The 27,091-nt window shown below is 45.6% G+C and overlaps 2 protein-coding genes across 2 annotated transcripts; both read right to left on the bottom strand.

Annotated features, from left to right (window-relative positions):
- Positions 1-528: 528 nt before the first annotated feature.
- On the bottom strand, positions 529-10,363 carry LOC311311687 (vitrin-like; the record flags this gene model as incomplete). Its single annotated transcript, XM_084441441.1, has 9 exons — positions 529-707; positions 969-1,482; positions 2,457-2,683; positions 3,799-3,902; positions 5,058-5,205; positions 7,104-7,237; positions 9,417-9,573; positions 9,777-9,842; positions 10,330-10,363. The coding sequence occupies 9 exons, from the start codon at positions 10,361-10,363 to the stop codon at positions 529-531; spliced, it is 1,563 nt and encodes a 520-aa protein (XP_084297567.1).
- A 1,196-nt stretch (positions 10,364-11,559) lies between these two features.
- On the bottom strand, positions 11,560-26,238 carry opn6a (opsin 6, group member a; the record flags this gene model as incomplete). Its single annotated transcript, XM_084441440.1, has 6 exons — positions 11,560-12,006; positions 12,257-12,480; positions 13,237-13,341; positions 13,967-14,066; positions 24,047-24,252; positions 26,112-26,238. 6 exons carry the CDS (start codon positions 26,236-26,238, stop codon positions 11,560-11,562), a joined length of 1,209 nt encoding a protein of 402 aa, XP_084297566.1.
- Positions 26,239-27,091: the final 853 nt, after the last annotated feature.

Below are 27,091 nucleotides of genomic sequence, written 5' to 3'. Positions count from 1 at the left end.
TAAAGGAATATGTTGTATATCAAACTGGTTATACAATTTGTAATGTTTGATTAAGCATTTTCCATTATCGATCTGTGAATAATCTTTACACATTTCATGTTGCTATCCTGAAATACAGTACTCGTGGACACATTAAACCTAGTCCACTAAGACAAATATAAATAAAATTCTAGTACAAATAATAGTACAGCGTATGACGCAGTATGATGTTAAATTGTGTAGGCTACATCATTCAACACTTTTGTGTAATTCTGTGTAAAATGGAATAGTTTAATAGTAGGCCTACAGTACTTTACTGTACTTACTCAGCTATTGTATAGTATTATTATTATATTACTATATTAGAAACTATACAGCTGTAAATATAGTAGAAGCGTTTTTGTACCAAAATAGCCTACTGTCTTGCGAAAATGTGTCATATGACAATTATCATATACACAGCCTCTGTTTAAAACAACAATAAGAGCCATCACTCTGTAGCATCAGTTTGCTGGCAAGTGTCTACAAGTGGTCCTGACCATCTAAAGGTTAGTTTTGAGGCTTGGAGTTGAATTCTTGGCAGATGTTTTGGATGATGGTGGGCACCAGCCGGTAGAGGAGGTCAAAATCATCCACGAAGAAGGAATGGTCTTTGACAGGATCGCTGGCAATATCGTCTAGCTGTTCCTGGATCGCCCAGGAAATACCGACAGAGTAGATGATCACACCTGTGTAAACACACACACTCTCTTCATCAGATTCTTCGCCATTTCAAGATACATACTCTTGCCTTCTCTCCTCAACATGATCCCTGATCTGGCATGACTGTTTAGGCAAAAGCAAGATGGGGAAACCTGCCTTCACCCATCTTCTGCCAGTTCAGTTGTCCGAGCCAAAAAACAACCGCATGCCCCGACCCCTTCATCCAATCATCTAGTGACCCTCAGTCTCCCACTTGACTTACCCAGAACCGTTGATGCTGGACTTACCCATCTGTTGGGCCACCAGTGCCGGCGCCCGAACGTCATCATAAGACCGCCCGTCTGTGACGACGACCAGGACCTTCTGCTTGTTGCCCGTGGCTTGGCTGAATATACGTTCGGTGGTGAAACGAATGGCTGCCCCCGTGCTGGTCCCTCCACTCCAGTACCGTATCCCCAAAATGGCGTCCAGCAGCTCCGGTCTGCTGGTGTGCTGCCCCAGGCCTATCTCCAACCTTTGTTCGTAGGTGTACTGCACCAGTCCCACGCGCGTGTCGCTGGAGGAGATCTCGAACGCGCGGGTGATGTTGGCCACGAAACCCAGCAGGGTGGCGAAGTTGGCGTGGCCCAGGCTGCTGGAGCCGTCCACTAAGAAGGCCAGGTCGTGGGCGTTCGGGCAGGTCCGGCTGCACGCCAGGCGCTCGCTGGAGCACACGCGCTCTGCCAGGGGGTGGACGGAGTCACGCAGGGCGAACCAGCTCGCCACGGGGAGGGAGAAGAAGTTGCCGGGGCGACACACCACCTCAGGTTGGAGGCAGAAGAAGAGAAAGAAGAGAGACAGAGAAGAGGGAGAAGCTGGTCATTAAAGGAGTAGTAAAGGGAAAATGCATGTTTAGCCCTGTTTTAAGGTTACTTATGAACATATACAATGGTTCGGATCAAAACGTTGACAAAATTAGCACTTTTGAGAAAATCTGATAATTCCTCTACCACCGTTTTGGTCATACAATGGATGTGGATGGGCATCTTGAAAAATCATTCAAAAACAAGTTAAACTCTCGATTTCAAAGACAAGAAACTCACCTAGGTGTTATTTGGCGTTCTGACATATAATTCGCCATAGAATAAGATTCTAGTTCATCTGGAAAGGCTTTTTTAAATATGTAGCATAGAACTATTTAGTCGCAGCACATGTGTGTAAACTTCCGCAAACTAGGTAGCCTAGCAACATAAACAATAACAATAGCTACCATAAGTAGTTCCTCTTCCTGAATCCCCTTTGCGGATTGATCTACACATCTACAATGGTCGCTTCAATACAAGTCAATGGATTTCATAAAATGATCAATAACACTCTACAGGATTCATACTTTGCGGCGAATTTGATGTCAGAACACCAACGGACACCAATTACACCCTCGGTGAACTTCTTGTCTTTGAAATCAAGTTTAACATGTTTTTGAATGATTTTTCAAGATGCCCATCCACATCCATTGTATGACCAAAACGGTGGTAGAGCAATTATCAGACAAGTCAAAAGTGCTAGTTTTGTCAACGTTTTGATCTGAACCATTGTATATGATCATAAGTAACCTTAAAACAGGGCTAAACATACATTTTACCTTTACTACTCCTTTAAGGTTTGAATTTAAGGTATTTTTCAATTCAATACATTACCGTAAATTACACTCACAGCATTAATATTCCACTCACAGCAAATTATATTAAAACTCAGTTAATGAAAAGAAAAGTTCTGCTATTGGGGGCGTCTCTCACTTTGTTCTCAAAGTCAGCCTCAGCCATCTTCCCCCTCTCTCCAGTATCCCCACCCTCCACGTTGACTAGGAAGACGTTGACCCCCGACTCCCGGGCGAGTCTGGAGGCTTCGTCCACCCGGTCAGAGGGCCAGCCGTCCACCAGCACCACCGCAACATTAGGCGCCCTGCCTCGGTTACCGTTGCCGTCGGTAAAGTAGTTGTCATTGATGTAAGCCAAGGCCTTCCCTAAAAAAAAAAACATAAATAATATTTGGAACAGAATTCTTCAAGGAATGTTCATGGTTCTACTTACAACGTTTGTTACACCATTGAATTTGACAAGGATTTGACTCTTAGCTAATCAGGAAATCCGAAGTGAGGGATTTTTAAGTAGCCCACAAGATGGCAGTACAGTTTAATTCTCTATGGGCTTTGCACACAACACAGAATCCAGGAAATCATAATTAAACTCCATACCCACAAACACTCTCACACAGAAGGTATCCTACAGTATGTATGACATTGAGCTTCTTATTCATACTGTTCCAGCGTGAGACCACAAGTCATTAACAAATCAATGCCTGTAATCAGATCTTGAAAACAGTGTAGTCTTCAGAAATGGCTGCTGTGTGTCAGCTCATTTATTTTGCTCAGTGACCCGCTGTGCTCCCTGTGCTCATATGATGTTCAGTGAGCAGGCCTATCACGCTGACTCCCTGTGTGATAGGCAGAGGCCATTAAAATCCTGCAGCAGGGGAGGTATTTTACTGACACAGTAGATATTTAAACAGTCATGTGTGTTTTGTGTGTAATTTCCTTGACAACGTTTAATTGTCCTGGCTCGGTGCTACTTATTGATGGTTAGGTAGCTGCAGAGGCATCAAAACATACAATATTTCTTTATTGTTACGCCTTTCATACAGTTCAAGTACTGCAGCCTTTCAGCAACAGAATAATAACTTACAAGTTAATAATAATAATAAAACAGTGCAATACAATAGAAAAGCGCTATACAATACAATATGTATGGTGACAAGTACGGTGTGTGTAAAGTGTACTGTATGTGTGTAAAAAGTGCAAATGTGCTTTGTTTTCATGTTAGTGTGTGACTGGGGAAAGAAGCAGAGCACTTTAGGGTAAAGGTCAAATCTGACACATCAGAAGACTGATTTCCTTTATCTTCTGTTTTGATAAATAATAATGTTTCCTTCATAATCATGTTTTGATTATAGCTATTTGATCAAAACTGATCCAATTTTGGGGGTTTGTAAAAAGACATTCATGCGGTTAATCTATTCTTGGTATCACAACATTGTAAGAGCTTTTCTCAAGCTCCAGAAAATCCCCATTGTTGGACTCACCTACATTGGAGGGACCACCCCTCTGGACGATGCGCTCGATGGCTCCTTTCAGTCCTGTGGGGTTCAGGTGGGCCCTCAGCCCAAACTCTGTTACAGCATCATCACTAGGAAAACATACAAAGACCTGCTTACTTTTATTTAACTTACACCATTCTAGCACCAACTTTTATACAAAGTGACAGTACAGTGAAGCTACATATTTACTGATACACGTGTTTGGCTGCAGATGGTCTTGAAGGTCCTCGCTCATTTGCAGCACTATTAACTGCTTTAACAACAACATTGACATCACCATCTCTTATTCATAACACATCTGTTATCACTTGAAACATGGTTTTTATTCATTGCAACCAATCAACCACAGGAGCCTCTTTGAACGAGGTCCCTCTTAAAATCTATATTCACCGACACCGAAGCAAGCATGGAAATAGCAATGAGAGTAGAAAGTGGCTTTCACAGACAAACTCAATGAATAACATAACTAGAAGGGAACTCGAGGGTGCAGACTAGCTAATCTAGCTAGCTACGATCATAATTTGATAATTCAAAGCAGTTGATCTTCGCCATCATGCCATGATTAAATTATTTTGCTCCTAAACCCACTCCAAAATGTAATGGGTTCTACCTTGGCCCATGCTACACCCCTCCACCGAGTTTCGTGAAAATCGGTATCTTAGTTTTTGCATAATCCTGCCCTGGATTTGTCCTGGGTGGAGGTAGCTAATTAAGATGCCAGTTGATAAAAATCATTCTTTGTCTCTCTTCTCTTTCTTTCTATCAAAACTCAATTGAACATGACAGAAAAGTAGGGCCGGACGTTAGCTTTGACAGCCTGAAAGGGAACGTTGTAGATGTGTGAACAGACTGTGGGAGTACCTCAACGCCACGGCCGGTCCCTCTTCAGCGAGGTCTGACATGCTGAACACGCCTAAACAAAGCTGAGGTGATGGGTGGTAATGACGTCTGTCAAGAGCCCTGCAGCTTCCTACCGACATTTCTCTGCTTATTCTGTCCTTTCTGTATCACTCCTTTTAATCTGTTTCTTCTCCTCCATCATTGTCTTCATCTCATACTGTATATTTGTCTTCTGTAATAAGAAATATGGTATTGTATATTTGATACAGACTTAACTAGTGAGACAGGTTTCAAAAAAATCCTCTTTTCACCATGTAGTTATGGGCTACACATGACATTCAAAACAAAAGAGATTTATTGAATATGTTAATATTTTCCTTTGTACAGGTGCTGAATTGCATTACCCGTATTGGACGACGCCCATAAGTGGTCCAGCCACACCCACACCAATGACCTGCGACACCTCGACCAGGAAGTCCTTCTGGATCTGGAAGCGGCGCCCACCGATGTTCCAACTCCCGTCGATCAGGAACACAATGTCCACCATGCAGCCTGGACCAAACCCAATATAACTCATCAGTGCCATGTTAACAAAACGAGTGAAGTATCAAACAACGAATAAGCATTTTTGATAGCCAGAGGTGATTTGTAAACCTACAAAATCTACATAAGGAAAAAAAAAAAAAGGCCTCTAGCGAGGTGTCTTAAAATCAAACATTTAAAAGAAATAAATAAATCTGCAACAATCAAAAGTCCTAATTACAGTGGATTGCAGTATTGCGTATTTGTCAGGGATGTTTCCAGCGATACGTATCTCACTAATACCCCGTGTTAACCCTTCATCAACTATTCCCAGGGTAGAAACATCAACTGGACAGCTTACAGCACATACAATACCTGTGTTCTCATTGCTGGTCCTTGGAAAGGATCTCCCAACATGTTGGCCAGAGGCAGGGGCTAGAATCAATAATTGCACATTGGTTCAACTTTTTCTAAATAGTCTTATAATAGTACAAAAGCATTATTATATATTATGAAAGTTTATTGATTTTATAGAAACTTACAGAGTCGTCCGAGGTAGGAAGGCCAGATCTGATCCCCTAAAAACAGGGCTATTGCTTGATGGAAGTATGGTGGGCCTTGATAGAGAGGAGGAAATGGAGGGTTCAAAGTGGGAAGCAAGGTGCACAGTGCGTGTGTGTGTGTGTATGCGTGTGTGTGTTACCTGAGGCATGTCCTCGATGTGTGAGCCAATCAGGATACAGATAAAGAGGGAGTGGCCAGTCTTTCAAATCTGGGGGAAGAGAAAAAAAACTTCCTATACAATAAACATTGGTATTGATCACTAGTACGTCGTTCCATGGCACCTGGCTACACATTTTACCATCATCCCATGGTTCCTGGACATCAAAAGGAGGCACGTCATTGGTGGAGATGGGATAGTAGTAGGGAATGGGAGGAGTGGTAGTTGGCATCATTCTGATTGTTGAAGTGGTGGTGGTGGTGGTAGTTGGTGTGCTGGTAGCAGAAGCAACAATTGCAGCAATTCTCATAGCTGTACAGGATAGTGTTGCTGGGGCAGTTGTAGAAGCAGTTTTCGGCGCAGTGGTAGAGGTTGAAATGGTGCTGGTTTTTATATCTGTGGTAACCATCGAGGAGGCAGTTGTCGGTGCCTCACTGGCTGAGGGGTGGCGCACAGGTTTTAAGTCTAGGGGGAAGAAGAGAAGATGAGGTTTTTGAGTTTGCAACAGTCATGCTCACACTGTAGCTTTAGGATAAGTCTTCCTTCAACCAGTTGTCAGAGCACTGCTTCATACTGCACTTTATCCCAAGGACACAAGCTGAAATCACTGTAGACTTCACTGTTGTTCAAACAGATTAGCCGAGAAGCTGCTGAAGACAGTCAAGGTCCTTGAAAAACTTCAGCTCTGACAAGTTCTCCTTACTCTGTGATGTTTGTGTTTACGTAGTCTGCGCCAGCGTGTCAATATTAGTTTGCTAGTCTGTTTCATCTTTAGTTCTGAACTTGTCTTGTCTAACTCAGAGACAGTGTAGCCTTGATGAATGCTCAAACAGACATCAGACATCTTACACCAATACGCATCAACAGTCTTCAAGTGAGATATACTTTTTAAAAATGTTCTCCATTCAGTTCAACACATACAGCGGAGTCCTTGTTTTATCCTACCTGTATTGAGTGCAGGGATCTGGGTAGGGGTGTCAATAAGCACAGCCGGATAGCTCACTCCCCTCTTTGGCTTGCCTGCTGAAATATGATCGGGAAAGTCACTTATGAGATTTTTAAATATGAAATGAACCCCCTGTTTCTCACTAGTGATCTTACAGTTGGTATATGAGCAATGTTTACAACTGTAGAAAAATATGAGGCGCTAATCAATGTGAAATGTGTAAGATAAAACCTATTTACAGCAGGGAATCGGAGAACAGACCTGCTACGGTGAAAGACTCCTTCCATCGCGGCAACGACAGAGAATGTACGCCGTGGGAGAAGTTACCCCTGTAAAATGGCCGCCCCGCCACCTTCCTCACCATCACCTTACCCCCTTTGTCCGTGATGACCCCACTGCAAAGACAATACAGATGTTGACTGGGCATCGGTATCAAGCATGCAGTGACAACTACATTATTAATCCATCAATTCCATTTCAGATCAAATCAAACTTTATTTGTATAGTCCATTTCATACACTGAGGCAACACAATGTGCTTTACAGAGAGCAATGGGAGGGGGGGGGCATAGGTCCCACCCCTACATATTCCAGAGGGAAGCAAAAAAACAGTTTCACCCGGGGGCCAGAAAAGTGAGCTGTAAAAATTCTTCCCTGCCCTCTCTCAATGAGACGATCGAGCAAGCTCCTGGAAAATGTTTGTCTATTAGCTAAGAACATATACAGAGCAGTAAACATGGGCTAGATACTTCATAAGAGAGACATGAGTAACAGTAGAGTGCACAAATAGTTACAGAGAAGTTTCCTACATGGTAGGCCATTATGTGTTAGATATCCCTGTAGTCTCTAAAATGATATTTAAGTGAATCATATAACAAAGCACAGTAAGCACTTAGCAGAACAGGCTCATAGAGAATGCCACAAAGCAGAGGTGGGGAGACAGAAAGCAGAGAGCCAAGGGCAAAAAAGGGTGGGGTTCGCTGTAGGAAAGAGCTAGTCACGAGGAGGCAGGGGGCCTTTCCAGGAGCCATTAGGTGGACCTTGTCCGAGGACAGGGGAAGGGATTCTCCGGGACCTGCTACAGGGTGTCCACAGGACCTGTTTAGAGTATAAGAGGGAGAGACACTAGGGAGGAGGGAAAAGGACAGGGTTGGTGGCTGTATTGGACATCCACAGCAGACACGGGGGTATCTATCGGACTCAGGGTGGTCTGCGGGTGACAGTGGGGCATCCACTGGACCTGGTTAGAAGGTAGGAGGGAGAGAGAGGCACTAGGGAGAGGGGAGGCAGAGAGGAGTTAGTAGCACGCAGAGCCATAAAAGCAACACAGATATTAAAACAGAACGTGCCAGTTGCAGGGCAACCAGCATCTGTATACACATCTAAATATACACACAGTGCATAACAGGATATACACCAACAAGCAGGCTGGAGGCTGCCTTTCTTTTCTTGTGTCTCTAGGTCCTGGCTAGTGATTGTAGGCTAGACTGAAAAGGTACATCTTGAGATCTCGCTTAAAGATGTATCACCGCTTCTTAGGTACTCTGGCAAGGTGTTCCAGAGGTTGGGGGCATAGAAACTGAAAGCTGCCTCTCCGTGTCTCTTGGTTCTGGCTTTTGGAACTGTTAGGAGTTCAGTACCTGAGGACCCGAGTGGCCTGTTGGGCATGTATGAGTGAAAATGAGAAAAAGTCAGCACACCAGTGATTGCACCTGACAAAGGCCATACGGCCAAAACGTTGTGCGTTAATAAAGTATCACTATTGGGAGCTAATACTACAGTGTGCAGACTTTTTCTCATTTTCACTAGTGCTTCTTTTTGGTCCAGCACCTGTGACAACTTTTGGATGTGCGTGCCTTTCCTTGGCTCCACCTGTTGGGCATGTACCCTGGGTTTTTACTGCATAGAGGATTTTTTGGCGCCCCCCACCCCCAAAGAGATTTTAGCCAGAGCCAAAGGAAAATCAACAGTGCCAAAATGCTAAAAATTTTGAATAAAAATAGCAATTCAAATCCTCTCCGAATGTGTTTCAAGTGCAGCCCATCCCTCTTTCTTGCATTGTCCATGGTTTGGACCACTAGTAATCGAGATAAGTAACAGACAGGTTATCAGTATCTTAAACATTTTGTCTTCATATCTATTTTGTGTCATGTCGGGAGATTTCCCGCGATTGTGAAAAGTGAGCTTAGTCAGAACGACAGCAAAGAATATAGGCCTATATACACTGGTAGGCTACTCGGCATAAAATGAAGGTTTCTCCCCAAAATTGTGTGCACATCACCCCTCAAAGACCCATTCTGAGCCAGGAAAAACTCTGTGTACTTGACAAGCATGTCTGAAATGTATTCAGGTGTGCAACTGTGGAGAGATTTATAGACTAATAAAAATATGTTGAAGTCTATTCTAGAATTGACAGGTAACCAGTGTAGTGATTGTAAGACTAATGTGGTGTGTGCCTTCAGTTCAGACTTTATTCTCTCTTACAAATCAATAGTGGTTGCTCTTTAATGGGAAAGAGACATTAAAAGAGACCAATCACAACTCAGAAGTCAAGAGACATGTCGTCTCTCTTTACCTGTGGATGGCTGCGTTACAGATGCTGGAGATAGAGGCGTAGACTCCTGAGCCGTAAACAGACTGCTTGGACTCACTGCACTTTGGTGGGCATCTGGCAATGAATTCTGGGTAGTTGACCTTCCGTGCTCGTAAGTCACAGCCAATGAGGGGAACAGCTGGATAGGGAATTTGAAAGAAAGAAAGAATAGAAGTTAGGAGACATGGGAAGAAGAGTGAGGATAGACAGGAGTTCTGGAGTGAATAAAAAGAAGGGAAAAAATCAAGAGAAAATATGGGAGTGGAGTGTTTCTCCTATACTGCCAAAATCCAAGCAGAAGTCCTCTGTTTCTGCCTTACCTCTATAATGTGTATATATTACCTAGTTTGGGCCTCTTGTTCCTGTGGTGGTTTGACCTGGCCCAGGTGATGCATATTAGCAGTAGAGCTACTGTACAGTATGAAATACAAATGTTTTAAAATCAATTTTAAAACAACATTTAAAATAAAACTTGTTTAGCCAAAAATAAATTGTGCTACTGTATGATATTGTAACAGTATATTATGACTAAATGTACAGTACGACTGGAAATAAATTAATTATATATGCATTCTGTTCCCGAGTTCCAGGCGAATTCCATCATAATAATAGACTGTCTTCAAATATTTTGACTTACGACTAGGCTCCCCAGTTCCTGGAAGATGTCAACAGCTGGTTACTACACAACCCCTTAAAAACAAGTAGCCTACCATTTTTCTTCCCTAATAAAAGCTAAACAGTTTTATAACTGACACTGACTAGCAACTGTCCTTCCCCTCAACTCCCACTGAACCCAAATCCAATACAACATGCATCACTCCCGTTTCATTGGTTCACTAATGAATGGTCATGGTTGAGATGGAAAGGTTAATGTGATTTTCGAAAGGACACCCACCGACACAGAGTGATCTGAGGACGGCCCTATACATGGTTTGGAATCCAGGGTGGTTTGAACCTCTTCAGTTCGACCTGGGGGAGACCATTGGAACAAAAATGCATAAACAAATCGAATGATAATTGGCAGGGGGGGGGGTTATGGCTAAGTGAAAAATCTCACTCCAAACTTTTGGTCAAACTTGGCAGCCCTAATTGGCAGTAAGTAAATGTGTTTACAGTAACATTATGACCCACCAGTAGCCTAAGCGTGGAGCAAAAATGGTGACAACTCCCCATTAGAGAGGAGAAACAGAAGGCATAATAGGCTGGTGTGCTTTCATAGAGTTGTACAAGTCTGCACTGGTCTTATCCTGCGCTTGTCCTTTAATTCACTGTCAAAGTGTCAAATCAGTAGCTATAATATACGGTGAATAGTTTAGTTTCAACACTGCATCCCTGCGCCTATGAGAAACGCGTAGGCTACTGTTGATCAGGCTAGTCTACAATCTAGCCTACATGCTGACTAAATTGAATATGGGCTATATTTTTCCATTGCATTACATGCGTAAGCAACATAATCTTTACTGACAAAATCCACGAAGTATGTAAAAACAAACAACCGCACGTTTGCCTTACCTGGTTGTGCTTTCAAATCTGAACTCCGCATTCACCGTCCGCGCTGATTACCGTCGCGCGCCAAACAGGTGAGTGAGGCATTTTCACACGTTTGAAATTAACTTCAACTTCAACTTTTCGCTCCTATCTCAACGTAGGCCTACCGTATAACTCCACTTTTCAGAACATGTTTCTTCGGTAGTCATGTATAGAAAACTGCTGCGAATTCCTGGGGGACGACCTGTTCTTCATAAACCAATACAACTGCCAGCCCACTGTGACCCTCTTTGAGGTGAGCTGTCTACTGTAGGCTAACCCAGATTCTTGTTTTGCAATCTGTGTCCATTAGAAACTCGGCTGTAGCCTATAGCCTAGGCTAGGACTCATCATTTTGGACTCAAAATGGTTGAACTATTCATGCAGCAGAAATGGTAGGCCTATGAATAGAAAGGTTTTATTCACACTGACACACAATTATTATGAAAATAACAAATACAATGCATCAAATACAAAAATATCTGTCCTTAACATAATCCTCTAAAATTTCAAGTTGTCACGTTTTTCAAGTAAAATCCCCATGTATGGTTCTCATATACGTATAAAACACTCCAAAAAACGACAAATACAGAGTTCTTTAGAGTCTGCATTCAAACTCCGTGCCCTCGGACGGCTGAGGCATTTCGACAGAGACCACCTCTAGCGGAGGAGTGGCAGGTGGGCTCCCCAGTGCTACACCAGAGTCCGGGCTAGGGGCGGGGACAGGGGCGTCCGCCTGGGCATACTTCTCCTTCGCCTTGGGGGGACGGGCCAGGGCATGCGCCTCGGCCTTGGGCTTGAACCGCTTGAGCTTGACCGTGTCCTTGCCGTTGCGGTTGCAAGGTAAGAGGAGGCCGATGTCCTTGCGGAACTTGGAGCTCAGGCCGAAGTAGATGAGGGGGTTGTAGAAACTGGCCGACTTGGCGAAGAGGCGCGTGAAGATGCTGGTGAGGCTGGGGACCTGGAAGCCCCAGGCTGACCACATGGAGATGACGGCGTAGGGGGACCACGCCAGGATGAAGGCTGTGCAGATGACGATGGACACCTGGAGGGGTAGGGAAGAACGTTCTGGTTAACCCAAGGGGTGTCATCTGAATTTATAAATGGGTTGGTTTATGTTATGCCGGGATGGTCTCACGGAGAATATCCTATGCCTGCCCTCAGATTAAACATAGTCTGGAATCCAGGACTAAGATCAATCTGGGTCTTGGATGTTCATCTGTAATGCTTGTTACTGAGTGATGAATGTGGGATGCAGATCTCTCAGGTGTTTCCAGAGGATTGTTTCCACTTACGATGGTGACGTCTCTCTCAATCTTCCTCTGTCTGTCGGTGAGGTCTCCCTCGGCAGACATGGCGTTGCCTCTCTTCACCGTGTTGATGATGGACACGTAGGAGAAGAGCATAATCGCCACGGGGATGAAGAAGCAGAAGATGAGGATGGAGATGATGTAGGACTTGTAGATGGTGGAGTAGTTGGCTTTGGCCCAGTCGATTTCACACGTTCCGTACCCACGATCTTAAGAGCAGAAACATACATACCAGGGAGGTGAGTTGTGTGTGTTCTATATGTGTGTCAGTCAGAGAGTATGTACCTGTACCTGCATCAAGCCCGGCGGAAGGCGATTGGTCGCCCTATAGGCAAAATAACGACAGTGCGCCCCCGACAAGTTGTTGAACGGGGGGGAGGATGCTAGCGGACAATTCCGATTGTTGGATGATTTGTTGAGCGGGGGGAGGGGGAGATTTGTGCGTCCCTAGTGCCTCGGCGCCCTAGGCAATTGCCTTGTATGCCAAGTGCATGCGCTGCCCCTGACCTGCATCTGGTGTACTGTAGCCTAGTATGTAGTCAAGTATCGGGACTTTAGTATTCACATTTTTGTGGGTTTGCCAAATTATTTTAATTATAGTCTTTTTTACTGTGATGAGGCTTGGACATTGGAGCGCCATTACACTAAATACAAGATATTGTAATGTCTGCACTCAGTGACATGGAGGCAACAGTTGAATCCTCAGTCTATTTAGTTAACACCACGAACAATCCTCCCCCACTGCTCCACCAACCACGGGGCGCGCATAAGACCAACTTCACATGCATACCCATGGATGGCAGAAAGCAGGGAGATATAGGCTTATCCCTTCAATCAGAACTCCCATAAAAATACGGGTCGCTACACCACATTTGTTTATATTAGTTTTAATATTAGGGCCTTTGTAAAATTCTGGTGACAGTGGACAACAGTGTCACACCATGATAAGTCATTTTTTATCATACCTGTGAAGCTCCCCCAGCCCAGCAGGGGTGACACTGACCAAAACACCGCCCCTAACCAGATGAACACCAGGCACCCGGCTACAACTGTATTGGTTATGCAGTGAGCTACAGGGAACAAACACAGAGAAACAGAAACTTCAACACTCAACCAAAACATGCAGATTGCATTCACAATTAAGTTGTTTTAAGTTATCGAAATTCACACATCTTGCGTATAACAATAACATTCCATAAAAATGTAATGGTTCAAACAAACAAACCCCAAAAAATTATGTTTCTTTAACTTTATGAATAGGTTTATATTGTAAAGGGATAAAAAAAAAAAACTGTTGGTATTCAAATTCAAATGAGCTTTATTGGCACGATAGGTGAATAGAACCCACATTGCCAAAGCAGTACATAAAATCAACATTCAAAAAATCAACATTCAGATTATGTATAAATAAATAAATAAAAAGTGAGTGTGAGGGTGTGTTATCTCCGACAGTGAAGGGTCTGGGTTGCTGCGAATTCAGCTCCCATACCCAGACCCAGCCTCGCAGAGTATCAGTGATTATGTGATAGTAATTATGTGTTTGTGTATAAAAACATAACATAACATACACAACAAAACATGTAGCTATATATCAACAATACAATCAAAAACATTTAACAATAGTTAAATTTATAATATAATAACATGGGGAGCTGGCAATATCCTTTGGTATTTGAATCCTGTTGGTATTCTCACCTTTACTCGGGTGACATCCCTTGATGTATCTGGTGATACTAATGACAGTCAAGGTGTTGATACTGCCGAGGCCAAACACCAGTGTGAAGAAGCCGTCCACCTGGAACAGACCCAACATGGCCGGCCGTCAGAGATGTTGCTTAGAGAGGGAGGAGAGGGGTCAGCGCAAACACAGGGGAGCCATTCTGGCTCTTAGCTCACTTAGCTTAGTTCAATTAGCTCAGTAATAACGGGGTAATACCATGGCTATTACCATTAGTTACTAGTAGTTACCTGTGTAGTTACCAGGATAATACCATGTTAATATCTACATTATTACTAGGAAATTATCAGCAAATATTTGTAGTTACTAGGTGTATTTACCTGTGTAGTTACCCCCCAATCCCTTCCTAGCATCCTATTTAAGATCATGATTTGTTACATGGAAACAGAGATGGTAGTTTCTATGTAACATAGAAAATGTATTTCATGTCTTCTTGAGTATGATGCTACACCTGTTTTTGGGCAGTTTCCTCTGAACCTACTGCATCAGTCCTCATAATTTAAAGCAGTCAATTACACAGAGGCAGCCTAATTATGGACAAAGCGAGACTGCATCCTGTAAGTCGCTATATTTAGCATACATTACAGTTTGAGGGCGGAACATGTGCTGATTGCCCACTGAGGCGCAGGCTTTGTACATCCAACACAAACGGAAGACATACTATGCGCTTTCTGTGGACTGCCCAAGGCACTGTTCACGCTGCGCTCACAAGCGCTGTTTACACTGGTCTGCAGACGCCTTGTTTGTGTCCTGGAATAATATTGTTTCAATTTTGATTGATTTGTCAGCTAGTGGTAGTCGGTCCTGGAACAGTAGTTCATTTTCACCTCAGGCCATATTTAATAGCTGGTTGCGATTGTAGTAGGGAGCACTGCTCCCAGGTAATTGCAGCACAGATAGCCACTCCCCCAGGAAGTTCATATATGGGCTGAGTGCAGCATTGGTAGAAACCCCGCCCCTTGTACCAATTTCCCTTGGCCCAATTGGAGGAGCCCAAAGGTGCCTATAAATAGAGGGTAATGGGTAGCCTTGTGTAGCCTCCACCTGGTTAGGACCTCTCCCCAGCACCAGTGTTCGCTGCGTTGATGCTCCTCTCTGACCCCCCTCATGGGATTTCCTGTATGACTGATTGCTGCCACTCCACTTGTGTCTGCCAGTGTCAACTTTTGGGGCCCTGGCTTTGCTGGTACTGTTTGGTAGCCATCCAACACTACTGCCAAGTGGTCTCAGGCTGGCTGCTGTTTTGCCTATACTGGTTTTGGTTTTATCAAATTAGTTATTCATTGTTTAACTAACTGGCATTTATTTCTTAGAGGGCCTCCCCTGTGAACCCCCCCAGGCCACAGTAGAGTGGAGCGTCACCAGTCGGTGGGTTAGTCAGTTTTCCCCTCCCACCCTGCACTGCATGTTTACACCCCATTTTGCTGTGGTTGAAGTAAGGTTGCTGTGGCTTGCTGTTCCTACACTAGTGTGTGTGAAGTATTGCACCCCCTGGGCTCAGCCCTCTTAGTCTACCCCCGACATTGGTGGCTCACCCTCTCCTAGGCTCGCCAAACCCCCCTAGCCCTCAGGTGTTCAGGCCTGTTAGTAGTTTTATTAAAGTTGTTCCCTTTTTATTTATACCTTGTAATAAATATGTATGTTACCCTGATTTTAGGAGTTAGCTCTTTTCTACATTTCCAGCTGTAAATAAACTTGTGCTCTTTGTTGGAAACGCGTCTCTGGCTGTCCATGGTTGAACTTGTGTCACTGTAGTCCCGAGGACCTCACCTCGTGTATAAAAAAGGTGGCGTTGTCGAGCTTTTCACCTGGTTACAATCTGGCGTTGTCGGCAGGATCCAATTTGTACCAGCAGAGGCGTGTTTCTTTCAAATTGTTTTTAATGCCAGTTGGTACACTTTTGTGTATAGTGAGCCTGTTCTCTAGTTTACCGTGAATTGTTTAATTCCAGAGGCAAAACAGCAGCTGGCCCAGCCGGACTGAAGACACCCAGCTGCAGGTCTGACTGTCCTTCAACCCTTCCCGTGTTTCCCTGAGTCACCGCTTCCACGTAACAATGAGTGCAGAAGAGGAGATGCAACAGTTAAGAGACTTGGTTGCCCAACTGATGGCTGATAAACAAAGGTTGGAACAGAGGGCACATGGAACAGAGGGGACATCGAGTGCAGAGGCCCTCACAGCAAGTAGACCTATCCCCAGTGCCCCCGTGACTGAACGCTTGATCTATGTGCCACGAGACAGAAAATGTCCCATGTTTAGAGGCAGAACTGGTTTAAGTATTCTAGAGTGGGTTGAGGAAGTCCGTGCCTGCATGCGTCTCCGTCATCTATCCCCTGTTGACCAAGCTTTTTTCATTTATGACCACTTGGAGGGTGAAGCAAGGGAGGAAATCAAGTATAGGCCCAGAGAGGAGAGGGAGGACCCGGAGAAAGTGCTTGCAGTGTTGCTGGAACTGTATGGTTGCTCCCAGTCATATGTTTCACTGCAGGAAGAGTTCTTTTCTAGGAAGCAGCTAGAGGGAGAATCACTGCAGGAGTTTTCCCATGCTCTGATGTGCCTTATGAACAAGGTGATTGAATCTTCCCCAAGTGACATACCAAATTCAAATGTCTTACTACGTGACCAGTTTATTGAGCATGTTTCTGATTGCACCCTGCGTAGAGAGCTTAAACAGTTTGCCCGCCTCAAGCCTGCTTCCACCTTGATGGAAGTCCGGAGTGAGGCCATTAGATGGGAAAGGGAGGGAATGCCAGGGGGTGGGAGGGGTAGGAGCTACTCGGTCCCCTCCGCTTTTGGCACCCAGTATGCTGTGCAGGGAAGACCCCCTATGTCGACCCCTCTTAGTGGTGTTCCCCAGTCTGAACTAGCGGAGCTGAAGGAGATTCTGAAGAGTCAGCAAGAGCAGTTAAACCAACTCACCCATAGCCTGGCCCGTCTTCAGAACCCCTACAACCGCACTTCAAGTAAGAGTCCTGTCATTTGCATGAGGTGCCAACAGCCAGGCCACTTTGCCAGAGAATGTGATGGGGAAAGAGTCCCCTCGCAGGCCCCACCACCACAGATCTCTGCTCCCCCAGCTCGGGGTAGGTTCCAGGGATCCACTCAGCCGGCGGGAAACTAGTGCCCACTGAACTGCAGAGCCAAAGTTCAGATGGGGGCCCTTCTGGCTCACTTCCTGCTACTAATCCTGGTCCTACAGAGCACCTGGTAAGCCCATGTCCACATCTCATGGTATCTATGGGTGGGGTGGGTGTCCCTTGTCTAATAGATACAGGTTCCATGGTCACTACCATAACCGAGAGTTTCTTTTTACAGCATATGAAGCCATGGGGCCAAGAGAAACTACACTCCTGTAATTGGTTAGAGCTTAGGGCAGCTAATGGAGGGGAAATACCATTTATAGGCTACCTCGAGTTGGATGTAGAATTGTGTGGGAAGAGAATCCCAAAGCGTGGAGTGTTAGTTGTAAGGGACTCCACAGCTCAGTTACCTTCTGCTGCCCCTGGCATCATTGGTTCTAACGTAATCAGGGAGTGCTACAAGCAACTATTTGTAGAACATGGTCCTGCCCTATTTGATGTGCCATTGGTGTTACAGGCCCCCAGCCCCATTCAACAGGCCCTGCAACAGTGCCATCGAACCAGCATCCAACCTCCCCCAGACTACTCAGGTAGAGTAAAAGTAAGGGGTGGGAGGGGTGTTCGGATCCCAGGGTGTAGTATGAAATTGGTGGCGGCTACCTGTTCACAATGTCATTATGGCAGCTCAGTACTTTTTGAGCCTCCTAGTGCTGGTCTGCCTGTTGGGCTGCTTGCGGCCTCGGCACTAATCCAGGTTTCAAGGGGAATAGCCTACATTCCTATATTCAATGTAGGGGTCACTGAGGTGGTTCTCCACCCTCGCACAGGGCTTGGTATCTTGAGTAATACCAGTGTGGTCAGTTTGCCTAATGGCATCATAGAGGTTAAAGGAGGAGTCCAGGCCACTATTTCCTCTCAGGCAGCTACTGACTCCATACCGGCAAAGATTAACCTTCTAGATTTGTCGGCACTACCCGAACAGGACCAGGGCTCTGTTAGGTCTTTACTGCAGAATTACAGCTCTGTATTCTCAGCACATGACAGTGATTTAGGTTGTACCAATCTTATATCGCATGACATCCCACTGCTAGATGAGACCCCAGTAAGACAACGGTATAGGAGGATTCCCCCCTCAGAGTATGAGTCGGTTAAGGCCCATATCAGTCAATTGCTGGAGGCACAAGTCATTAGGGAAAGTTGTAGCCCTTTTGCCTCCCCCATTGTCCTGGTAAAGAAGAAGGATGGGAGCCTTCGCTTATGTGTGGACTACCGGATATTGAACAGTAAAACGCGCAAAGATGCATTCCCCTTGCCACGCATTGAGGAATCCCTGGATGCCCTCTCAGGTGCACGCTGGTTCTCCACACTAGATCTTGCCAGCGGCTATAATCAAGTTCCAGTAACCGAGAGAGACAAACCAAAGACCGCATTCTGTACACCTTTTGGCCTCTTCGAGTGGAATCGGATGCCTTTTGGCCTCTGTAATGCACCAAGCACCTTCCAGAGGCTAATGGAACGGATGTTTGGAGCCCAACACTGCCAGTCATTGCTCCTGTACCTTGATGATGTTGTAGTATTCTCGTCCACAGTAGCAGAGCATTTGCAACGCTTGAGCGCTGTACTGGGACGCCTGAAGAAGGAGGGCCTTAAGGTAAAACTGGAAAAGTGTTCCTTCTTCCAACAGAAGGTTGGTTACCTGGGGCATGTTATCTCTAGTGAAGGGGTTTCAACTGCTCCTAGTAAAATTGAAGCTGTGTCTAACTGGCAGCAACCTAGCAATGTTGCAGAGTTGGAGTCTTTTTTAGGGTTGGCCAGCTACTACCGACGCTTTGTGGAGGGATTTGCAAGGATTGCAGCCCCCCTGCATAGGCTGAAGGCGGAGCTGGTGGGCGGAAAACCCAGGAAGGGATCAGGACAGAAGCTGGCACTGGTATGGACAGAGGAAACGGTGCAGAGTTTTGAGGAGCTCAAGCATAGGTTGGTGACAGCCCCAGTGTTGGCATATGCTGACTTCTCCCGCCCATTCATTCTGGAAGTAGATGCTAGCTATAATGGGTTGGGGGCAGTCCTGTCTCAAGAACAAGGTGGTGTGGTCAGGCCTATAGCATATGCCAGCCGTGGCCTTAAGCCAACAGAACGTAATATGTCCAATTACAGCTCCATGAAGCTTGAGTTTGTAGCACTGAAATGGGCAATGTCTGAGAAATTCCGTGAATACTTGTTGGGCCAAAAGTGTGTGGTTTATACTGACAACAACCCACTTAGCCACCTTGCCACGGCAAAGCTAGGTGCTGTTGAACAAAGATGGGCCAATGAACTGGCTGCTTTTGATTATGTCATCAAGTACAGGTCTGGCAAGAGTAACAAAAATGCAGATGCACTTTCCAGACAGTACATGCCGGGCCCAGTGACCCCCCAAGACTGTGTTCCTGGCATTCCGGTTCCTACCTCCTTGCAACAACAAGCCTCTGCTCCTGGACGGTCCTTCCAGGTAACTCAGACAACCATTTCCGTCCTGCCCCGCACCTCCCCTGCTGATCTCTGTGCCCTGCAGGAAGCAGACCCTACCATACAGGAGGTCCTGGTCTATTGGAGGAGGAAAAGGCGTCCGGATGCTGCCGAACGGGGCTTGATGTCCAGATCTGCTCTTATCCTGGTTAAGCAGTGGGACCGCCTGCTGGAGCAGAGCGGGCTACTTCACCGACGGGTGTTCCGCTCTGATGGGGGGGAAGAGATCCTCCAGCTGGTCCTCCCAGTCTCTCTCAAGAACCAGGTCCTCCACCAGCTGCACCAAGAGCATGGCCACCAGGGCATCGAGCGGACCACTGACCTAGTCCGACAGCGGTGCTACTGGCCTGGCCTTTATGAGGACGTTAAGAGTTGGTGCCAGCAGTGTGAGCGGTGCCAGATGGCCAAGGACAACCAACGGGGAGCACGTACTTTCATGGGCCATTTACAGGCTTCAAGGCCTAATCAGGTGTTGGCCATAGATTTCACACTGTTGGAGCCGTCTCAGGCTGGGGTGGAAAATGTCCTTGTAATGACTGATGTGTTCTCGAAATACACCCAGGCAGTTCCCACCAGAGACCAGCGGGCGTTAACTGTGGCCAAGGTGCTGGTTAATGAGTGGTTCTACAAATTTGGGGTGCCCAGCCGCATACATTCCGATCAGGGCAGGAGCTTTGAAGGTGCTCTCATCCAACATCTGTGTGGCCTGTATGGAATCCAGAAAACGCGCACTACCCCATATCACCCTGCAGGCAATGGACAATGTGAGCGTTTTAATAGAAGTTTGCACGACCTTCTGCGTGCGTTGCCTGTGACCAAGAAAAGAGATTGGCCCGCCTACCTCCCACAGGTTGTATTTTCCTATAACACCACTGCCCACCAATCCACTGGTGAGTCTCCATTCTATCTGATGTTTGGCCAGGACCCTCAACTACCAGTTGACTTCCTTCTAGGGAGAATTGAGGAACCAACGGCAGGCAGCGTACATGACTGGATCCAAGAACACCAGACCAGACTCCGCATTGCGTTTGAAGGAGCGAGGGAGAGGCTGAAGGTTACTGCAGAGCGCCGCAAGATTCGTCATGATGAGAAGGTGAGGCCTGCCCCCTTTCAGGAGGGCCAGCGGGTGTACCTTCGGGAGCTGGGCAGAAGAGGACGTAACAAGATCCAGGATGCCTGGAGCTCGGTGGTGTACAAGGTGGTGAAAGCTCCCACAGACGAAGGACCAGTTTACACCATCTCACCTGTTGATGACCCAACGAAGGTAAAACATGTTCACCGATCCTTACTTAAAGCCCAACCAGAAGGTGAACCTTCTGATGGTAGGACTGAGAGTGCATCCCAGGAGGACCAGGAGTTTCAGCTGGAGTGTGACAATGAGGGAGCCCCAGATGGAGATTGGTGGGTTAGGGTGCAGGAGACCCTACAGGACCCTGGCGTGGCGGTACCAGTGGCTGGAGCATCTGGAGTGCCTGGCCCACCACTCCCCCTGATCCACCCTGTGGTTCCGCAGGCACCCTGGTTGCAGATGGACCCAAGGCATGTACCACCTGCCCCTCCAGATGAGGTTGGACCCAGCACTGATGGGGCCGTGCTGCGGAGGAGCAGTCGCACCACAGCGGGGCAGCATAACAATCTTTACCATCTCCCGCAAGCCATGGGGGGCAGGGCTAGAGGGACAGCATCAGCCTCAATTTCTAATGGGATGTCCGCCGTCTTTAGGCCATGGCAATAATCGTCGTGACGCCGATACAAATGTCAGGGGAAGATTGTAGTAGGGAGCACTGCTCCCAGGTAATTGCAGCACAGATAGCCACTCCCCCAGGAAGTTCATATATGGGCTGAGTGCAGCATTGGTAGAAACCCCGCCCCTTGTACCAATTTCCCTTGGCCCAATTGGAGGAGCCCAAAGGTGCCTATAAATAGAGGGTAATGGGTAGCCTTGTGTAGCCTCCACCTGGTTAGGACCTCTCCCCAGCACCAGTGTTCGCTGCGTTGATGCTCCTCTCTGACCCCCCTCATGGGATTTCCTGTATGACTGATTGCTGCCACTCCACTTGTGTCTGCCAGTGTCAACTTTTGGGGCCCTGGCTTTGCTGGTACTGTTTGGTAGCCATCCAACACTACTGCCAAGTGGTCTCAGGCTGGCTGCTGTTTTGCCTATACTGGTTTTGGTTTTATCAAATTAGTTATTCATTGTTTAACTAACTGGCATTTATTTCTTAGAGGGCCTCCCCTGTGAACCCCCCCAGGCCACAGTAGAGTGGAGCGTCACCAGTCGGTGGGTTAGTCAGTTTTCCCCTCCCACCCTGCACTGCATGTTTACACCCCATTTTGCTGTGGTTGAAGTAAGGTTGCTGTGGCTTGCTGTTCCTACACTAGTGTGTGTGAAGTATTGCACCCCCTGGGCTCAGCCCTCTTAGTCTACCCCCGACATTGGTGGCTCACCCTCTCCTAGGCTCGCCAAACCCCCCTAGCCCTCAGGTGTTCAGGCCTGTTAGTAGTTTTATTAAAGTTGTTCCCTTTTTATTTATACCTTGTAATAAATATGTATGTTACCCTGATTTTAGGAGTTAGCTCTTTTCTACATTTCCAGCTGTAAATAAACTTGTGCTCTTTGTTGGAAACGCGTCTCTGGCTGTCCATGGTTGAACTTGTGTCACTGTAGTCCCGAGGACCTCACCTCGTGTATAAAAAAGGTGGCGTTGTCGAGCTTTTCACCTGGTTACACAAGTAAAACAGTCAGTATGTTTGATCGTGATGGGCAGCTTCCAGTTAACTAGAGTTCAATCTGTTTTCCCAGAAGAGAGGGCAGCCAATGTCCTTTCCCTTATCCCATTACTGGGTCTAATCCACTTCACTGAGGGCCCAAACACCATTCACTTCCCTCATACCAAGCTACTGTCACTTTCTTTGGGAGAAAAGATTGGGACCTGAAAACACTTGCACAAGCTTAGAACAATGCACTGTGAATTGATGCGGACTGCTGCTGCTGCATTCAATGCTCATGCCGGTGGGGGTATAATTGGTTGGCAAGAGTCCAAGTTATTCTTTGGTCAGCGTGCCCAGAATTGTTTCACCATCATTAATTTTATTTGTTGCATGTGCCCACTCTCCAGGGGACTGTTAGCAAAATGTTTGTCTGCTCTTCACCCATCCCGTCATCCTTCCCCCAAGGGCAGCCGGGAGCAGACAGTAGGCAGCGTGGATGGGACGTGACTGGGGGCCGACCAAGTGCTCCTGTCTGTCTTTGCCAGGGACAGACAGTGTTAGCGATCTGTTCTTCTGCATGTTTTTTTTCATTTTGGGCTCCTGATGGGAGAAACCCTTGCGAACCCAGGGAGAACATGCAAACTGCACAAAAAATGCACAGAAAGGCCTAGAAACCTTCTTGCTGTAGCCGTGTCACAAGTGAGAGATTTTGGGGTTCAGTGTTTTGCTCAAGGACACTTCCACACGCTCGGAAGCTGGGATCGAACCGGGGAACTAGCGATCCCCAGCCGGTCGCTGTACCTCCTGAGCTAAATGCCGCTCAAATGAACTTAGTTAGGAAACAGCACCTCCCCTGAGAAATATAACTAATTAACAGCCAAACACATCCAAACAGTGAAGCGTTTATTGCTGATCTGACATATAGAGAATGGGGATAACATGATAATTTAACTGTCAAGCCCATGTTCCTGGTGATAGAGGTGGCCATTACTTACAGCCTCACACAGCAGAGCCAAAACCCATCTCTAATGCATAAGACTGTAAATAAATTAGATGTTTATATTCAAGCAGGATGATGCAGAGAGATAGTGTTAATCAAACGTGGGAGGAAACTAGATACCATTAACGATATTGGTCCTTGCGTAAATCATCCTCATTTATGAAATGCAAAAGGACGAGTCCTCTCACCATCCATCTGTTTCGGGCCGGGGGGGCTGAAGCATTTGTGCCCCCTGCCTTGAGAAAATGTAAGAATTTGTAAGAGGAAATATCTCAAAAGCTACCTCAGGAAAGTCTGCAGCCATTCATGTCCTGTAGATGATTTCGTTTTGACACCTGGCAAGGCCACCTACCGTCCTCCACAGGGCTGTCTCTCCTTACTCACTTTGATGAATGCGCTAACGAGCTACTCTTTTCCTGAATAAATTATCTAGCTGGAACCATTGTTAACATTCTCATATGCGAGCTTATAATGGAAAAACTGACCTTTCATAGAACTCTTCTGTCACAGTGTTCTCATTTAAAGTGGTTTATGCAACACATTTGGCCCCTTCGTCCACCATGTTCAGTCAGTCCTAGTGGAGCGCGCGGTACCATTCACATACTAAAAGGGCACCGAACTGGAAATGAGTCCCACTCTTAGAGCAAAGTGGTGTTAATTAACAACCCCTAGTGAGTTAGTTGCCTATTGGGCTCAAAGCAACTTCCTCCCACAGCGGGTTCCCTCAGCGCCTGTACCTGGCACGTCCAGATGGACGAGATCAGATATCCGTCGTCCTTGAACACGTTGAAGATTTCGATAATCCCGCGCGAGTAGCCGAACACGGAGATGCTGGCGTCGGAGAGTGCGAGGTTGAAGGTCAGGTAGTCTGTGGGCTGCAGGGTCGCCCGTTGCTTGTACAGGACGAAGATCACGATGCTGTTTCCGAACCATGACAGCCAGCCTGGTGGGGAGAGATCACGTGTGTCAGGCGTGTACTGATCTGTATAGACTGCGTGCACAAAAACACGGGCTAGACAAGCTGGAAAGAAACCATGATTTTGGTCTCTGACTGAAAGCTTAGCCATGAGAACATGACATGTCCCCTGCGCTGTGTGGAACCCCATCTTTTTCTGAGCTCTGAAGAACCTTTAGAACCCTTTCAGATCAGGTTGAGACATTGTATTCTTCAAGCTTTTGTTGCAGGACGGGTACAGAATGAAGATGTTGTGTTATGATGACAACAATGAAACTGAGGTTCAGTGTAGCCCTTTTTGTCAACGTGAGCGTACTTAATTCCTCTAATGCTCAGTATGGGAATATGAAGTCTGAATGACCCTCTGAATCATTTATTAGATTCTCATCAAAGTGACTTAATGCCATAGTAAAGTATTCAGAAGTAATTTTGCACTAGTGATGGGCTACAAACCGATGATGGATACTAGTTAAAGGAGTAGTAAAGGTAAAATGCATGTTTAGCCCTGTTTTAAGGTTACTTATGATCATATACAATGGTTCAGATCAAAACATTGACTAAACTAGCACTTTTGAGAAAGTCTGATAATTGCTCTACCACTGTTTTGGTCATACAATGGATGTGGGTGGGCAGTGAAAAATAATTTAAAAAAACATGTTAAACTCTCAATTTCAAAGACAAGAAACTCACCGAGGTGTTAGTTGGCATTCTGACATATAATTTGCCATAAAGTAAGATTCTAGTTCATCTGGAAAGGCTTTTTAAAATATTTAGCATAGAACTATTTAGTCGCAGCACATACGTGTGTAAACCTCCGCAAACTAGGTAGCCTAGCAACATAAACAATAACAATAGCTACCGTAAGTAGTTCCGCTTCCTGAATCCCCTCTGCGGATTGATCTACTGTACACATCTACAACGGTAGCTTCAATACAAGTCAATGGATTTCATAAAATTATCAATAAAACTCTACAGGATTCATACTTTGAGGCGAATTTGATGTCAGAACACCAACGGACACCAATTACCCCCTCAGTGAGCTTCTTGTCTTTGAAATCGAGAGTTTAAAGTCGCACTGAAACGGACGTTTGAGATCATCTAACTTCCGTAGTTTGACGTATTTCCGAAGCAAACAAGCTATGGGGGTGGGACATAGGCCTAATGTTTAGAGGAATTTGATTGGAACATTGACAAGTGGACGGGTTTTAAGAACTTTAGACAGATTCGATAGAAGGATAGCGTTGATTGACGGGTGGATGTCGTGAGATTATTGGCCTAAAATCTAACGTACCTGTTGTCGTCACTGCACGTGACCTACCGTTTTCCAGGAAGTAAGAAATTATATACTTTGATATAAGATTACAACAAAAGTAGAATTTTGTAATTTTTGGGGCATACATCGTTGAATAGGTGAACACTATGACCAATTATGTGAACCAAAATGGGACAGAATGCTTTTTTCATTTCAGTGCGACTTTAACATGTTTTTGAAAAGATTTTCACGTTGCCCACCCACATCCATTGTATGACCAAAACGGTAGTAGTGCAATTATCAGACTTTCTCAAAAGTGATAGTTTTGTCAACTTTTTGATCTGAACCATAAATAACCTTAAAACAGGGCTAAACATGCATTTTCCTTTTACTACTCCTTTAAGTAGACTGGTTGACTGCCATCCTGTCTTGAATGAAGATCTCTAGATCTAACTCACTTGAGACGATTTCCCTGGCCTATTTTACAACTTTGAAATGCATTTTCAAATCTGAGATTTCCAACAATATTGAATATAGGCCTAAGCATAATAAAAAGCAACGAATATCAAATTCCAGTAACTCAACGGATACCCACCTAGCACCAACAGGTAGACTCCTATTATGGTCTCCCCCTGGTCTGACAATGGAGGATCTTTGTTCGAAAGGCTGAAATTATTATTCCTCCATGGAATATTGGCAACTTGCAAAGTGTTCAACGACATTTCTGCAAGTCCGTTGTCCATAGCTGCCGCGGCATGGATAGAGAACTCTGCGCTCGGGCCGCTCCGCTAAGACACTGCTGACCAGCTCCGCTAAGACACTGCTGACCAGCTCCGCTAAGACACTGCTGACCAGCTCCGCGCTCTCGCTCTAAATCCCGTCTCAAAATATCCCTCAATTTGCCGAGGGGGTTGTCTGAGAGAGGGATGACGCTAACCACTCTAATCCAAATTAGCCTACTCCAAGGTTCATACCGCATGGGGACACGTGTTTCTTCCTCAAGGAAATTGGCAAGACGAACAATGTATGCTATATTTGTCTGAATAAGAAACATTCCCGGAAATGATCCGTTTTGAAAGTGCATTCGCATCCATAAAGAAGTTAATTTCTGTAGGCTAGAGTCTAGCCTACTTTTCGCAAGTCTCGGCAAATCCTGCTGGGAGCTGTCCAAGGTGCTGAATGAGAGGGCGTGCTGAACACACTCACTGCATTCAAATACTGTGTGGTATCATTAGGCTAATCAAGCCCATTCAGACGATCATAAACGTATCTGCGTGCACATGGCTGTTATTTTGATTCGACGGATCTACACAAGTTATTTGTGGTCGAGGGGCTATGATACTAATATGACAGACTGTAATCCCATGAGATTAAGCATCTATGAGACATAACAGATAATGACATTATCACCACTTAAGCCTACACGAAGTATGTCCTAATGCTGGTGTTACTTGGTGAAAATTGCTATGAACTTGGTGAAAATGCTATGAATCTTTGGTATATTACAGGGTATAAATTAATTAGTAATTAGTATAAATAATTGATCAACTGAAACAATAGTATTCACATTTATAC

This window comes from Borostomias antarcticus (assembly GCF_949987555.1).
Source record: "Borostomias antarcticus genome assembly, chromosome: 7".
In the NCBI taxonomy this organism is placed as follows: Eukaryota; Metazoa; Chordata; class Actinopteri; order Stomiiformes; family Stomiidae; genus Borostomias; species Borostomias antarcticus.
The sequence above is the reverse complement of the archived record's forward strand: the minus strand, read 5'-3'. Positions and strand labels throughout refer to the sequence as shown.